This window comes from Cyprinus carpio, chromosome B1, assembly GCF_018340385.1.
Source record: "Cyprinus carpio isolate SPL01 chromosome B1, ASM1834038v1, whole genome shotgun sequence".
Lineage (NCBI taxonomy): Eukaryota > Metazoa > Chordata > Actinopteri > Cypriniformes > Cyprinidae > Cyprinus > Cyprinus carpio.
The window spans coordinates 39,970,873-39,988,372 of NC_056597.1; the positions used below are offsets into that span (position 1 = coordinate 39,970,873).

Genomic DNA, 17,500 nt, shown 5'->3' on the forward strand with positions numbered 1-17,500 from the left:
ACTGTCATACTGTTACTTACTACAGCCTACAGTTTGCTGGCTATGCCTTCGTCACTAACCAATTAATCTGTTAGGAGCATCCATTCGGCTGTAGCAGTGACAGTGGAGTGTGCCGACTGCAGCTTTCCCGCGAGTGGGCGTGGTTTCAGCGCAGCCAGTGGACACGCCCCCGGCGTTTGAGAGCTGAGACTACTGCTAATTTTTTCGAGATTTTGATAGCTTATTTTATATACTTACCGGCTTTTTTTATCCTTAAATTTTGCTGGGTGGCTAATAACACATTTTTCTGTGGTATGACAAACTCAGAACACATTCTTAAATTTGACTTTACAGGGACCAGTTTTTTTCTGGTTCAGGAGTGGCTTAGTTCTAGGAATGTGACAGCTGTAGCTCTTTTCCTGAAGACGTCTGAGCGTTTTCTTACCACACATTTTCCTTCCAGTCAACTTTCCATGAATATATTTTGATACAGCACTCTGTGAACAGCCAGCCCTTTCAGCAATGCTCTTCTGTGGCTTACCCTCCTTGTGGAGGGTGTTGATGATCGGCTTCAGGACAACTGTTGCATGTTCTAAACTGCCCCAAGAGGTACCCAGTATTTATACTCAAAATTAATCAAACTAATCAAGCTCAAAATGGAATATTCTAATTTTTTGAGATACTGAATTTTTAATTTTCCTGAGCTGTAAGTCGTAACCATTAGAAGTAAAACAAAAAAAAACTCTTGAAATATTTCAGTTTGTGTGCAATGAATCTAGAATATAAAGACCTTTTCTATGATATTCTAATTTTTTGAGATGCATCTGTACTATCGTCTATGTCTGAGCTGGTGATTTTTCTGGACTGAAAAAATTTGACTGCTGGACAGCTTGGTCCCCCCCAGTTAAAACATCCCATCTGCGCCCCTGCGTGTGCTGTCTACAGTTCAACTGGTATGACTTAGGCTACACTCGATTACAGTACACGATACCACTGTGACATTAGTTTGTTGTGCGTGTAACTCATACAGAGGCGTCATGCCCATTCACGTGCCCCCTCAGATTTCTGAGCCAAGTGGATTTTGAATGCAGCTTCCAAAAGACAAAAAAATAGCTGTTTAATATTTTCTATATTTGATAATCACACCGGCGTGAGAAGGTTCAGCGAGTCTATCATCAGCTGCTAAATTCAGATCTGTGTTCGCTGAGCCAGAGACAGACGCGTTTTTACAATCACCAATATATAACCAATCACACAAGATTCTGTTGAGCTTATGAATGCAATGACCAATCAGAGGTGTTCAGATGAGTCATCGCTGAAATACTGGTGCTTCTTTCACCTCTTTCTGGAGAATTCTCTCGTCAGAAACAACAAAGTGCAGATGTGTGTACGAATCTGTAAATAAGATATTGATTTCACAGTGTTAACAGTTTCAGTGATTTTAATGGGAGTTTTTGAGAGTGATTGAACTCTAGACTGTCAGTGTAAATGATCTTTGATAATGTAAATGTTCTTTGCTCTCTTTCTGTTCAATGAAAGATTAGTAGCTGTTTTTATATCACATTAACTTTCAATGTTATATTCACATTTAATATAAAGATATGAAATATAAAAATATGTTATGGCATGACACCCATATCTGTTACTGAAGGTTTTTATGCACAGTTAATAGATTACATTATTAGGCTACTTTGATCATCGCATATTATCACATAATCTATGAAGGTGAGAATCGAGATATTTCATGATATAGTTCATGCGTCTGGGAATGTTTCTAATAAAAATGAAAACAAATAAATAATGCTTAATAATAATTTGCCAATATGCTGTTGTAGCTCCTGTGTGTCACATGACCCCCCCCCCCCACTCGTGCCCCCTCAAAAATAATGAGTGCATGACTCTCCTGCTTATACATTAAATAAAATATTATTTTTACATTAAATAAGCTGTCACAGAGTATGAAATAAATACCCTCCAAACCCGCGTTAGCTCTGTTCCAGGAGGAATGCCTTCGCCTAGACACAATTAATATTGATATTTCCACAATATTTACGCTTGCAGAAATATACATATGTTTACATTTTGCAGAACAGACAGAAGAAGATCCGTCAATGTGCATTTGGTTCGTTATGTTCAGATGTTCGGTAACTTAGCCGTCATGTGAGGAGTTTTCACTCTTGTCTGTGTCAGAGGTTATTTATACAATAAAATATAATTTATTTCAGTGATGCAAATCAGATTTTTCATCAGCTGTTACTCCAGTTTCAGAGTCATGATCCTTCAAACAATAATTGTAATATATTGATTTATTACCAGCGATGGAAACTGTTTTGATGCTTAATATTTTTTGTAACGTGACATTTTGTTTAGGATTATTTGATGAATAGAAAGCTAAAGAGAACATCATTGATTGTAGATCAACATATTGGAATGATTTCTGAAGGATTATGTGACACTGAAGACTGGAGTAAAGGCTGATAAATAAATATATATATCTGACAGACACATTTATATAAAGTATCATAATTAATTGTGAGCAACACATTCACATTTCATTCTCTCTCTCTCTCTCTCTCTCTCTCTCTCTGTCAGTGACTCCTCAAACAGAAAGAGAAACAACAAGAACAATAACAGGAAGTACTGCAGTTCAACTCAATCAGCCAAACACTAGTGAGTGCACAAACTACACTACCCATGATGCAACAGTCCCCTGTTTGATTATGTGGTATATTTTGGAGAAAAGCAATTGTTTTGAACATTTGTTGAGACACATTTAGCTCATGCTGAACCTGATCAAAGTGATGCACCCTGCAGGTACTGGATATTTAATATTAGATTTCCAGTATCTCTTGTCATAAATCTGCTACTATATTTACTGTGTCAGTAAAGCAGCTCAGTCTGTACTTTCAGATCAAACTCTGAGCTCATTTTCAAACACGCCGCCTCATTTGAGCACATCAGACATGAATCCTCAATCACAGATCATCACATCTCCTCACCAGCTCAGATCAGCTTCTGCTCTTTCATATTTCTTTAATACACACTCCGTCTGTTGTTCACCGGACACACACCTCTGCACTATATTTATCTCACACGAAGTGCACTTAATGTAACACTGTTCATGAGAACAGGAAGTGAAAGCTCTGATGCATGGTTGTCATGGCAACATAACTTTCAGTAAGTCTTATTCCTGTCTAATTTCATCCTTTCACTCATTCATTCTGTAAAGCAGTTTCTGCTCTGGTTCTGATGGTTGTTTCTGTCTCTGCAGTGTTTCAGACAGTGTTTGGTGTTTTTCAGGTTCATTTGTGATTATCATCACTGCGGAGGCTTTGCTTTTACTCCTGATAGGACTTCCATTGATTATAGTGGCTGTATGGAAGAAAAAGAAGAATAAAGGTAATGTTTTAAACTGAAGACTGAAGATTGCATCCGGTCGGGTTCAGGGTGACATGCATGAGCTCTGGATTCAATTATGAATAGTTTTAAATAAGTAATCATTTAATAAAGACTTGCACTGATCTGTTGCACAGGTCTGCTGTCGTCCTCCGTCGAAGAGTTTAATTCAGTGATTTATGAACAGGTGAGTCTTCAGAAACTGGATTTAAAATGGCTTACAGCTGTATTGCATTAACAGTTTCCCTAAAACACAGTCAGGGTTTCATCTCTTGCTCAGCATTTTGATGATGATGATGAAGAAGACTGTGACTGCAGTGATTTACAGTATTTTGATGTTGATCTCCAGCAGCTGGTGTGTGAATGATCATATTTGTGTGTTAAAACATTAAACAGACTGACTTTGGTTGAGTTGTTTTCTCTGTTAATTAACTAACTCTTATTTTCTGTTACTGTAGCTCAAAGACGCTGGACGTCAGTGTAATCCAGAGGACAGAGACACAGAAACAACTGTAGTTTACAGCTGTGCTTCCTGAACTTGTGTCATATGTGACTCTACAGACCCGTCAGTGAGACTCGAGCATCTCTCCATCAACTCCACAACACAAACCAGTTCAATTCAACTAATATAATATAACATCATATATCATATGATACTAAATATGTACAGTTTGGTATCATGGTGCACGATTTTGCAAGCACCACTAATATAATGCATTTATGAGCATGCTGAGGACCAAGAGAAATAATCTTCATACTTCTCATAATTTTCATGATTTTACTGAAAATCAGTCATAATTGAGTTCATTTTGTTGGGTTTATTCAATCTTTTTCATTATGTTTATGATTGTTATAACTGTTCCTTGTATGTTTACAGATGACATGCACAATTATGGAACATTTGAATGTATTAATTTCTGAAGTTGAGTCTCATGAGTTACTTGCAATCTGCAGCTTAATGGACAAATTAAACATGTTTCTCTGGATTGCAGTGTATTTTGATGTTGTATGTCTGTCCATGCATTAATATATTATTATTATTATTTATGTGTGGTGTATGTAGCATTTTCTTGTTGTTTTCTTTCTCAAGGTTTGTGTGGTTAGTTTGATCTGTTCAGTTCTGCTGGTAGATGCTGTAACTGCACCGATCTGCTGCCGAAGAGCATCTTTCTACACTGATGGACATTCAAAAGTAGATTTATATTCTGATAAATCCTTGCAGGCAACATAAAGTGGAGGCTCCTAAAAGCAGCTTCCACTGAGATGCTAATACTAACAATTATCTTTATCAAAATATAACTAGCAGGTCTTTTTGCTTCGGTTAAACATGAGATGTCTGCAGCAGTTACTTACCAAACAGGAAGTTCAACCAGAGCCACAGGAAGAGCTGTGAGGCTTCAGCTAAACACACAGACTACACTTCCCACAATGCAGCTCTTCTCTCAGGACTGGTATGAAGGAGAAAGTGTGACTTTAATGTTCAAGCCATATTCTGGATTATATAGTGTCTTTAAACAACAGCATTTTTGCAATTGACCCTTCACAGAGAGCTTGATTGACAGGTGATTTGACCAATAATAATGCAGAATCTGACAAACAAATCAGACAGGAGAGTAGATTAACTTCGGTGGACTTAAAACTAAAAAATTGTGTGTATTGACATCTTCCCGCAGTTTAAAAGGAAATACCTTCTGATGTTCATTAATGTTCATGTTGTGTTATAACTGGTAAAGCAGAAGAGATGATCGGTTCATGTGCTGCTTGAACTGAGGCTCTTCAGTCATCTATCATGACACATTAAAGAGCCACAAACTGGTATTTATTGTTTACATTTCTTTGAAAAAAAAAGACAAAATGTGAAAGTTTTGCTTGATATCAGAAGTAATCTGTCTTGTCTGGAGGTGTGTTGTCAGTTTCCTCTTTGCTCGGTGGTGTATTTTTCACTGCGTGAGAGCAGCACGGCTTGTCAGACATAGCAACAGTAACTAAGGAGGGTGGGTCTTTGAGAAGGGTTCATTACCACAGAAAATAACCCCAGCAAGCACTGCTACTTCGCCTAAACACTTATTCAAAGGTTTTTTTTTTTTTTTTTTTTTTATTCTATACACGTAATTTTTCATAATACAATATATGTGTGTACACACACACACACACACACACACACACACAATTATATAGTCCTTAATGTACAGAGGGTACGGAAAGTATTCAGACCCCCTTAAATTTTTCACTCTTTGTTATATTGCAGCCATTTGCTAAAATCATTTGTTATTTTATTTTCCTCATTAATGTACACACAGCACCCCTTATTGACAGAAAAACACAGAATTGTTGACATTTTTGCAGATTTATTAAAAAAGATAAACTGAAATATCAGATGGTCCTAAGTATTCAGACCCTTTGCTGTGACACTCATATATTTAACTCAGGTGCTGTCCATTTCTTCTGATGATCCTTGAGATGGTTCTACACCTTCATTTGAGTCCAGCTGTGTTTGATTATACTGATTGGACTTGATTAGGAAAGCCACACACCTGTCTATATAAGACCTTACAGCTCACAGTGCATGTCAGAGCAAATGAGAATCATGAAGTCAAGGGAACTGCCTGAAGAGCTCAGAGACAGAATTGTGGCAAGGCACAGATCTGACCAAGGTTACAAAAAAAATTCTGCTGCACTTAAGGTTCCTAAGAGCACAGTGCCTCCATAATCCTTAAATGGAAGACAATGGGGACGAACAGAACCCTTCCTAGAGCTGGCCGTCTGGCCAAACTGAGCTATCGGGGGAGAAGAGCCTTGGTGAGAGAGGTAAAGAAGAACCCAAAGATCACTGCGGCTGAGCTCCAGAGATGCAGTCGGGAGATGGGAGGTAGAAAGTTGTAGAAAGTCAACCATCACTGCAGCCCTCCACCAGTCGGGGCTTTATGGCAGAGTGGCCCGACGGAAGCCTCTCCCCAGTGCAAGACACATGAAAAAACACATGAGGAACTCCAAGATGGTGAGAAATAAGATTCTCTGGTCTGATGAGACCAAGATAGAACTTTTTGGCATTAATGCTAAGCGGTATGTGTGGAAAAAACCAGGCACTGCTCATCACCTGTCCAATACAGTCCCAACAGTGAAGCATGGTGGTGGCAGCATCATGCTGTGGTTTTTTTTTTCAGCTGCAGGGACAGGGCGACTGGTTGCAATCGAGGGAAAGATGAATGTGGCCTAGTACAGGGATATCCTGGACAAAATCCTTCTCCAGAGTGCTCAGGACCTCAGACTGGGGCTGAAGGTTCACCTTCCAACAAGACAATGACCCTAAGCACACAGCTAAATAACAAAGGAGTGGCTTCACAACAACTCCGTGACTGTTCTTGAATGGCCCGGCCAGAGCCCTGACTTTAAACCTAATTGAGCATCTCTGGAGAGACCTGAAAATGGCTGTCCACCAACGTTTTCCATCCAACCTGACAGAACTGGAGAGGATCTGCAAGGAGGAATGGCAGAGGATCCCCAAATCCAGGTGTGAAAAACCTTGTTGCATCTTTCCCAAAAGACTCTAATAGGCTGTATTAGATCCAAAAGGGTGCTTCTACTAAATACTGAGCAAAGGGTCTGAATACTTTAGGACCATGTGATATTTCAGTTTTTCTTTTTTAATAAATGTGCAAAAATGTCAACAATTCTGTGTTTTTCTGTCAATATGGGGTGCTGTGTGTACATTAATGAGGGGAAAAAAAATGAACAAATCATTTTAGCAAATGGCTGCAATATAACAAAGAGTGAAAAATTTAAGGGGGTCTGAATACTTTCCGTACCCACTGTATTTCAGGGACAATAAAACACATGTCAGTAGCCTGCATTTTAAAAACAAGTAGATTTTCTACTAGAAATCAAAAGTAGATTTTATGATGATTTAATGGCGTTTAATATTTTTATATATTGCTCCTTGCTGAAGTTTATATATAGAGGGTGAAATATATTTGTAAACACACACACACACACACACACACACACACACACACACACACACACACACACACACACACACACACACACACACACACACACACACACACACACACACACATATATATATATATATAAATTTAAATATATTTATGTAAATATACTTAATTAACTGAACATTAACAAAGGATTCTGATAAAAACACTCATTTTAGAAGAAAATTTCAAACAGCAGAACTCTTCAAATATATTTTCCAGAATATATATATATAAGAAAACATTTTTGTAAATCTGTTTTGAAACAAATTATATATATATATATATATATATATATATATATATATATATATATATATATATATATATATTATATATATATAATATATATATATATATATTATTTGGGCATTTTTTGTATATTTTGAATATATTTTAAGCATATATTTGGCTATATAAATATATTTGGTGAAATGTGTCAGTGAGACTGCTTTATGTGAATAGGAGTTACTTAGTGAGTAGTTGTGAATTGCATGTGTTTTAAATATGAGATGAGGACATGACTGCAGCCAGTGATGAAGCTGAAACCAGCACTTTCTGTGCAAGAGTGCTTTACTTTTTAATTTTACTCAGCATTATGTTATCTATCCGTTATACTGAGGAGACCTTTTAGAAGGATTTTGTTTTGTTTTGTTTTGTTGTGTTGTGTTGTGTTTTTTGTTTTGTTTTGATTTAGATTTTGAGGCACTGAGTTTTATTTTGGGTTTATAAAAATAAATGTGATTGCTCCCTTCACAAATCAGTTCTTTCTTGTTTTTGTTACATGTTCGCTGTGCCTTGTCTTGGACTTTTATGTCACTTCCTGTCTCCTGAGGTGTTTGTAGTCAGTTTGTATCTTATCTTGTTCAGCTTGTTAGCCTCCTGTCTGTTTAGTTGGTTGTTTTTAGTTAGTTTGTTATTTATATTTTTATGGTTGTTTGTGTACTTTTACTTAAGTACACAACCTCTGCAAAGTGTAAATACATTTTCTACTAATATATTTTTTTATTTTTATTATTTAATTTAATTATTTAATTAATTTATTATTATTTAATTTATTTAAACTTGAAGGTAGAGGCAGAACAGAAACAGAGGAAGCAGGTTGTGGTTTGTGAGTTCACAGTTAATTTTCTGGTCATTTTTCACACATAACGCCCTCAACATCACATGAAGACACTAATATTCTGTCCGTCAGCGCTAGTGTTTGATTCTCATCACGTCAGATCAGCAACAGACATATAACTGTACTCTACACTGAGAGAAGAGAGCATTATTCACAGTATTACTGGAGATCTGAGTTCAAGAAAGACATTTGAGGAACTTAGATTTTCAAACTGATTTTCTGAATTCAACAGATGAAGAAATGAAGTTCCCATTGATGATTTCTGGGTTTCTCCTAATGGGTAAAATATTTAAAACATATAATTCTTTATACATACATATATATATATATATATATATATATATATATATATATATATATATATATATATATATATATATATACACACATTTTACTGATACATTATAAGTGTTTATTGTCTAAAATTTTGGCTTATTTTGGCTATTTTTAAGTACAGAAGTGTACTGAATGTGTGTGTGTGTGTGTGTGTGTGTGTGTGTGTGTGTGTGTGTGTGCAGTGATCAGTTCAGTGTGTGTGGATATTATAGTGAGAGGAACAGAGGGAGGACAAGGGCTTCTGAATTGTCCTTATGCTGAAGGATATGAAAACTCCTACAAATACTTCTATAAAGGACCTTTCAGAGATAAGAAACTTATACTAAAATCTGACGGAGGAGCGTCATCAGTGTCTGAAGGCAGATTCTCTCTGCTGGACGATCATCAGAAGAGATTATTTACAGTGACCATCAGAAACCTGAGTCTGACAGATGCTGGAGAGTACAGCTGTGGAGCTGGATGGTGGGGAGATTATAAAAACATCAAGCTGAATGTGATCAGAGGTGCCTAATGTTCAACACACAGCAACAGTCTGTTTCATCCACTAGTTTATGCTTCACGCTGTAATTAATGGTTGTTTATTAATGTGTTTGTTTGATTTCAATGACGTGATCTTGTTTCTCAGCTACACAGAAAACAAGACCTGTCCAGATCTCAACCAGCACCCTTCACTCGTACACACACACCAGCACTGACCACAGCAGCACAGGTACTACACACACACACACACACACACACACACACACACACACACACACACACACCACACACACACACACACACACACAGGGCCGGCTCCGCCGCACACGCACATCACGCACTGCGCGTTAGGGCACCAAGTGCTTGGGGGGGGCACCAAAAAATCTGGGTTGTGAAAAAATCATCACAATAGGCTACTAGTATAAATAACAAATAAAATATTTCTAAAAGCATGTTAATATACAAAAGCAATACAAAAGTAATATAGGCCTAGACCAAATTAGTCGAGAAAAAGGTGAATCTCTGTGCCAGTCTCCCTCTGGTGCCCCCCCTTCCCCACCTCCCCAGTGGTCTGTTCGATTATGCCTCAATCAATGTCAAATTTGGCAGACACCGACCTCAGACATGGCCTCGAAAAGGCACCAAGAGTCGGGGCGCGAAAAAAAAAAAAAAAAAAGAATAGACAGCGGGATGATGCTCGCGCGTCGCTTGCAGGTAAGACAATGTTTTAAATAAAAATGTTAGTTTTGTAGCCCTTGCGTGTAGTATGCATGTCCAGGGGCGTCGGCGCGTCCGCGACGCTAGTAGTGCAAAAGATCCGGGGGTTTTTAGCCCTGCATGTTGAGTCTTTTATTTTAACGGGGGGGGTCCGGGGGAAATTGAGAAACTTGGGCTGTTAAGATGCAGTTTGTTTGAGAAGGAAAGGGAATGCCAATCGTTTGGGGTCCTCATCGTCATATTTGAATGACAAATAAAGCTAATTTTCCCCGTACGTTACAGATGTGTCACGTGGGCATATAGCTATTAGTGCAGAACGTTCGGTATTGTAATTTCTTCGCTTCAATACAATGTCTATCTGCCTCAGTCTGAACTTTAGAAGAAAAACCTGCAACTGAACGTGATGTGATTTTGCCAAATTAGACCGCCTTAGATAAAGATTTTCGTTGTTGTACCTAGGGCTGTCACAGTTGCCTCTGCTGAGCGAAAACTCATTAAAACGTACCTGCGTTCATCAGTGGGGCAGAGGAACGTTTAAGTGGTCTGGCTGTCATCAGCATCAATGGGGGACGTGGCTCAGAAACTGTCATATGATGACCTGATAGCTGATTTTGCAGCTAGGTAAATGTAGGGCGTCGGTGCCTCTTTAGGGCCTCTGACAACTGATGGTAGTGAAAATGTTTAATATAGTTCTATAGAATAGCAGAATGGTCTCTTATATAGAGATGTAGTCCCTCTGTTGAGTAATTTCTACTGTGCAGTTATGCATGGTTATTTGCAGTTTAACATGTGCACTTTAAAATTCATTACTTCATAAAATTCATACACTTATACTGTTATTGCACTAAACTTTTTTTGCACTTTAAACTTTCTGTGGTTACATTGTTCAGTTCCAATTATTCATTTGCAGAGTTATTTTGGAAGTAAAGAGAACCTAACTAAGAAATTCTGAATGGTAGTATTTCTTTGGTTGGTGGGTGGGTGGGTGGTGGTTGGTTGGGAGGGGGAGGGGAGGGGAGGGCACCGCCAAGCATTTGTGCTTTAGGGCACCCAAATGGCTAGCGCCGGCCCTGCACACACACACACACACACACACACACACACACACACACACTCACACTCACACACACACCAGCACTGACCACAGCAAGCACAGGGTACTGGACACACACACAAAAAAAAACCTCAAATGCACACACACTCACAAAAATTAAAAAAATTCTCATATAAAAATAAATTTTACTTACACACACACTTCACCTTAAGAAACACTTTACACACATGTATTTTTGTAAAAGCTGTAATTTCAATCAAATCATTAATAGTTAATCTGATTCTCTTAAATACAGAGGCATCAAAGCTTCTGAACACATCTTTAATGCTGCATTCATGATAGTGGTCATATTACCATAATTTATATGTTATCAACAAGTTCTGACCAGACAGTTCATGTCTCAAACTTTCTCAAACTCTAAATGTCATCAACACTTCATCTTCTGTAAAAAATACATCAATATGTCATGTGGCCTCAACACCTGCTGTATAGATTCAGATGTCAAATAACTGAATGCTTGAAATATGTCATTTTATTACAGCCAGTGGTTCTACAGTTTATGAGACTGTGAACGGCTCAAAATAAAATCATTTCATAATTAAATCTTTTGGACATGAATACAGCATCACATTAGATGGGTTTTTCATGATGTCTTAACATCTGCATTCATGCATCTGACAGACACATTTATACAAAGTATCATTATTAATTGTTATAAATTAACACATTTAATTTCTCTCTCTCTCTCTCTCTCTCTCTCTCTCTCTCTCTCTGTCAGTGACTCCTCAAACATTCTCTCTCAAACAACAAGAACAATGACAGGAAGTACTGCAGTTCAACTCAATCAGCCAAACACTAGTGAGTGCACAAACTACACTACCCATGATGCAACAGTCCACTCTTTGATCGTGTGGTATATTTTGAAGAAAAGCATTTGTTTTGATGATTTGTTGAGACACATTTAGCTCATGCAGAACCTGATCAAAGTGATGCACCCTGCAGGTACTGGATATTTAATATTAGATTTCCAGTATCTCTTGTCATAAATCTGCTACTATATTTACTGTGTCAGTAAAGCAGCTCAGTCTGTACTTTCAGATCAAACTCTGAGCTCATTTTCAAACACGCCGCCTCATTTGAGCACATCAGAAATGAATCCTCAATCACAGATCATCACATCAACATCAGCAGATGTCACGGCACCCAAATCATCACTGACTTCACAAACTTCACACTGGACTTTGGATTATGTGCCTCTCCAGTCTTCATCCAGACTCCAGACCTTGATTTCCAAATCAAATGCTAAATTTACTTTCATCTGAAAAGAGGACTGTGGACCACTGAGCAACAGTCCGGTTCTTTTTCTCCTTACCCCAGGTGAGACGCTTCTGACGTTATTTTCTGGTTCAGGGGTGGCTTAGTTCTAGGAATGTGACAGCTGTAGCTCTTTTCCTGAAGATGTCTGAGCGTGTGACTCTTGATGCGCTGACTCCGGCTTCAGTGCACTCCTTGTGAAGCTCTCCCAAGTTCTTGAATCAGCTTTTCCTGACAGTCTTCCCAAGGCTGTGGTCATACCTGCTGCGTGTGCACCTTTGTTCTTACCACACACTTTTTCCTTCCAGTCAACTTTCTATTAATATATTTTGATACAGCACTCTGTGAACAGCCAGCCCTTTCAGCAATGACCTTCTGTGGCTTACCCTCCTTGTGGAGGATGTTGTTGTTGTTGATCATCTTCAGGACAACTGTTGCATGTTCTAAACTGCCCCAAGAGGTACCCAGTATTTATACTCAAAATTAATCAAAAAAACTAATCAAGCTCAAAATGGGAATATTCAAATTTTTTTTTGAGATACTGAATTTTTAATTTTCCTGAGCTGTAAGTCATAACCATCAGAAGTAAAACAAAAAACTCTTGAAATATTTCAGTTTGTGTGCAATGAATCTAGAATATAAGAAAGTTTGCTTTTTTAATTAAATTACAAAAAAATAAAGACCTTTTCTATGGTATTCTAATTTTTTGAGATGTTGAAATGTTTCAGTCTATGTCTGAGCTGGTGATTTTTCGGACTGAAAAAATTTGACGCTGGACAGCTTGGTGCCCCCCCCCCCCCCAGTTAAAACATCCCATCTGCGCCCCTGCGTGTGCTGTCTATGGTTCGACTGGTATGACTTACGATTACAGTACACGATACCGCTGTGACATTAGTTTGTTGTGCGTGTAACTCATACAGAGGCGTCATGCCCATTCACGTGCCCCCTCAGATTTTTGAGCCAAGTGGATTTTGAATGCAGACTAAAAAAAAAAAAAAAAAAAAAAAAAAAAAAAAAAAAAAAATTGCTGTTTAATATTTTCTATATTTGATACAATCACACCGGCGTGAGAAGGTTCAGCGAGTCTATCATCAGCTGCTAAATTCAGATCAGCGTTCACTGAGCCAGAGACAGACGCGTTTTTACTCACACTATTACAAGATTCTGTTGAGCTCATGAATGCAGTGACCAATCAGAGGTGTTCAGATGAGTCATCGCTAAAATACTGGTGCTTCTTTCACCTCTTTCTGGAGAATTCTCTCGTCAGAAACAACAAAGTGCAAGATGTGTGTGGGTACGAATCTGTTAAATAAGATATTGATTTCAGTGTTAACAGTTTCAGTGATTTTAATGGGAGTTTCTGAGAGTGATTGAACTCTAGACTGTCAGTGAAAATGTTCTTTGCTCTCTTTCTGTACAATGAAAGATTAGTAGCCGTTTTTTTATAACATTAACTTTCAATGTTATATTCACATTTAATATAAAGATATGAAATATAAAAATATGTTACGGCATGACACCCATATCTGTTACTGAAGGTTTTTATGCATAGTTAATAGATTACATTATTAGGCTACTTTGATCATCGCATATTATCTAACATAATCTATGAAGGTGAGAATCGAGATATTTCATGATATAGTTCATGCGTCTGGGAATGTGTTTCTAATAAAAAATGAAAATAAATAAATAATGCTTAATAATAATTTGCCAATATGCTGTTGTAGCTCCTGTGTGTCACATGACGACCCCCCCACCACTCGTGCCCCCTCAAAAATAATGAGTGCATGACTCTCCTGCTTATGCATTAAATAAAATATTATTTTAACATTGCTGAATAAACAGAGTATGAATAAATACCCTCCAAAACCCGACCGTTAGCTCTGTTTCCAGAGAGGAATGCCTTCGCCTAGACAACAATTAATATTGATATTTCCACAATATTTATGCTTACAGAATATACATATGTTTACATTTTGCAGAACAGACAGAAGAAGATCCGTCAATGTGAAATTTTTGGTCACTCCGGGTTATGTTCAGATGTTCGGTAACTTAGCCGTCATGTGAGGAGTTTTCACTCTTCTATTTTTCAGTGTTTATTTGTGTAATAGGTTTTTTTTTATTTTAGTGTTTAATTTATTTCAGTGATGCAAATCAGATTTTTCATTAGATGTTTCATGATCCTTCAAACAATAATTCTGATATATTGATTTATTACCAGCGCTGGAACCAGTTTTGATGCTTAATATTTTTTGTAACACGTGACATTTTGTTTAGGATTATTGGATGAATAGAAAGCTAAAGAGAACATCATTGATAGTAAATCAACATATTGGAATGATTTCTGAAGGATTATGTGACACTGAAGACTGGAGTAAAGGGTGATAAATATAAATATATATATCTGACAGACACATTTATACAAAGTATCATAATTAATTGTGAGCAACACATTCACATTTCATTCTCTCTCTCTCTCTCTCTCTGTGAGTGATTTATAAAAAGTATAGTAATTAATTGTGAGCAACACATTCGAAGTACTGGCAGTGTCAACTCAATCAGCCAAAACACTGGTGAGTGCACAAACTACACTACCCATGATGCAACAGTCCCCTGTTTGATTATCTGATATATTTTGGAGAAAAGCATTTGTTTTGATCATTTGTTGAGACACATTTAGCTCATGCTGAACCTGATCAAAGTGATGCACCCTGCAGGTACTGGATATTTAATATTAGATTTCCAGTATCTCTTGTCATAAATCTGCTACTATATTCTACTGGTGTGTCAGTAAAGCAGCTCAGTCTGTACTTTCAGATCAAAACTCTGAGCTCATTTTCAAACACCGCCCCTCATTTGAGCACATCAGACATGATGAATCCTCAATCACAGATCATCACATCTCCTCACCAGCTCAGATCAGCTTCTGCTCTTTCATATTTCTTTAATACACACTCCGTCTGTGTTGTTCACCAGACACACACCTCTGCACTATATTTATCTCACACGAAGTGCACTTAATGTAACACTGTTCATGAGAACAGGAAGTGAAAGCTCTGATGCATGGTTGTCATGGCAACATGACTTTCAGTAAGTCTTATTCCTGTCTGATTTCATCCTTTCACTTATTCATTCTGTAAAGCAGTTTCTGCTCTGGTTCTGATGGTTGTTTCTGTCTCTGCAGTGTTTTCAGACAGTGTTTGGTTGTTTTTCAGGTTCATTTGTGATTCTCATCACTGCGGAGGCTTTGCTTTTACTCCTGATAGGACTTCCATTGATTATAGTGGCTGTATGGAAGAAAAAGAAGAATAAAGGTAATGTTTTAAACTGAAGACTGAAGATTGCATCCGGTCGGGTTTCAGGGTGACATGCATGAGCTCTGGATTTCAATTATGAATAGTTTTAAATAAGTAATCATTTAATAAAGACTTGCACTGATCTGTTGCACAGGGTCTGCTGTCGTCCTCCGTCGAAGAGTTTAATTCAGTGATTTATGAACAGGTGAGTCTTCAGAAACTGGATTTAAAATGGCTTACAGCTGTATTGCATTAACAGTTTCCCTAAAACACAGTCAGGGTTTCATCTCTTGCTCATTATTTTGATGATGATGATGAAGAAGACTGTGACTGCAGTGATTTACAGTATTTTGATGTTGATCTCCAGCAGCTGGTGTGTGAATGATCATATTTGTGTGTTAAAACATTGAACAGATTGACTTTGGTTGAGTTGTTTTCTCTGTTAATTAACTAACTCTTATTTTCTGTTACTGTAGATCAAAGACGCTGGACGTCAGTGTAATCCAGAGGACAGAGACACAGAAACAACTGTAGTTTACAGCTGTGCTTCCTAAACTTGTGTCATATGTGACTCTACAGACCCGTCAGTGAGACTCGAGCATCTCTCCATCAACTCCACAACACAAACCAGTTACATTCAACTAATATAATATAACATCATATATAATATCATACTAAATATGTACAGTTTGGCATCATGGTGCATGATTTTGCAAGCACCACTAATATGATGCATTTATGAGCATGTTGAGGATCAAGAGAAATCATCTTCATCCTTCTCATAATTTTCATGATTTTACTGAGTATTAGTTGTGTTTGAGTTTTGTTGGCTTTATTCAATCTTTTTTCATTATGTTTATCATTGTTATAATTGTTCCTTGTATGTTTACAGATGACATGCACAATTATGGATCATTTGAATGTATTAATTTGGACAAATTAAAGCACGCTATTCTGGACTGCAGTGTATTCTGATATGTATATTATTTTATACTATGGGGGCCATTGAATTCTTGAATCTGATTGGCTGATGAACGTTCTGTGGCGTGACATTATTTTCTGGGAAACGCACAGCGAACGTAGTTCCAGGCAGCTCTCCTGACCGCATTACAGTTCCATATCACTGCGCATAGTAAAGCTATAATAATGGAAATTACAGGACTAACAAAAACAAAAAAAAACATTACAGACAATTTTCCAAAAATAAATACACATGACATTTCTCACTAGTGAGGTAATAACAGCACTGTTCAGAGACGCTGCTGCAGAACACTGTTGATGGACACACAGAAGTAGCCTAATTCACACAAGCTCTCTCTCTCTCTCTCTCTCTCTCTCTCTCTCTCTCTCTCTCTGTGTGTGTTTGTGTCTGTCTCTCTTGTTCTCTTTCTAATAACTTCATTAATAACTGAATTAGAATGCTATCAACGGCTCAAGCCTCTGTTACCAGCTTTAAAACAACGTTTGGAACCAGCAAAAGAAGCGTTGGATGAGATGTGGAAGAAATAATCCTACTCACAATAGCAATTTAGGCACAAAAACCGGACAAATCATTTTAAATATATCATCTGATCGATGTCTTGAGGTGTTGTAACCGTAGTATAAGTGGAATAATTGACTCCGGGATGTTAAATTATTAGAAAAATAATGCACATCTGAGGTGGTGATGCGGCCGCGACGCGAAGCGGAGTTCAACGGCACGTTGTCAGTTATTCTTTACTTACTTTATTATTGTATGTCTGTCCATGCATTAATTTATAGCATTTCCTTGTTGTATGTTGAGCTCAAGGTTTGTGTGGTTAGTTAGATCTGT

At 37.5% G+C, this 17,500-nt stretch overlaps 1 protein-coding gene and 1 long non-coding RNA gene across 2 annotated transcripts in view; both read left to right on the top strand.

Moving 5' to 3' along the window:
* LOC122134456 overlaps positions 1-4,422 on the top strand; it is a 5,993-nt gene extending 1,571 nt beyond the window's left edge. Inside the window, exons 2-5 of the long non-coding RNA XR_006153855.1 lie at positions 2,572-2,649; positions 3,280-3,378; positions 3,513-3,562; positions 3,834-4,422. This is a non-coding gene — a long non-coding RNA (uncharacterized LOC122134456). The remainder of the gene's footprint in view (positions 1-2,571; positions 2,650-3,279; positions 3,379-3,512; positions 3,563-3,833) is intronic.
* The window catches only part of LOC122134500 (CMRF35-like molecule 9), a 44,259-nt gene that overhangs the window by 20,191 nt on the left and 6,568 nt on the right, over positions 1-17,500 (top strand). The window contains exon 5 of the mRNA XM_042716099.1: positions 9,452-9,535. Coding sequence (XP_042572033.1) covers positions 9,452-9,535 — 84 coding nt within the window. The remainder of the gene's footprint in view (positions 1-9,451; positions 9,536-17,500) is intronic.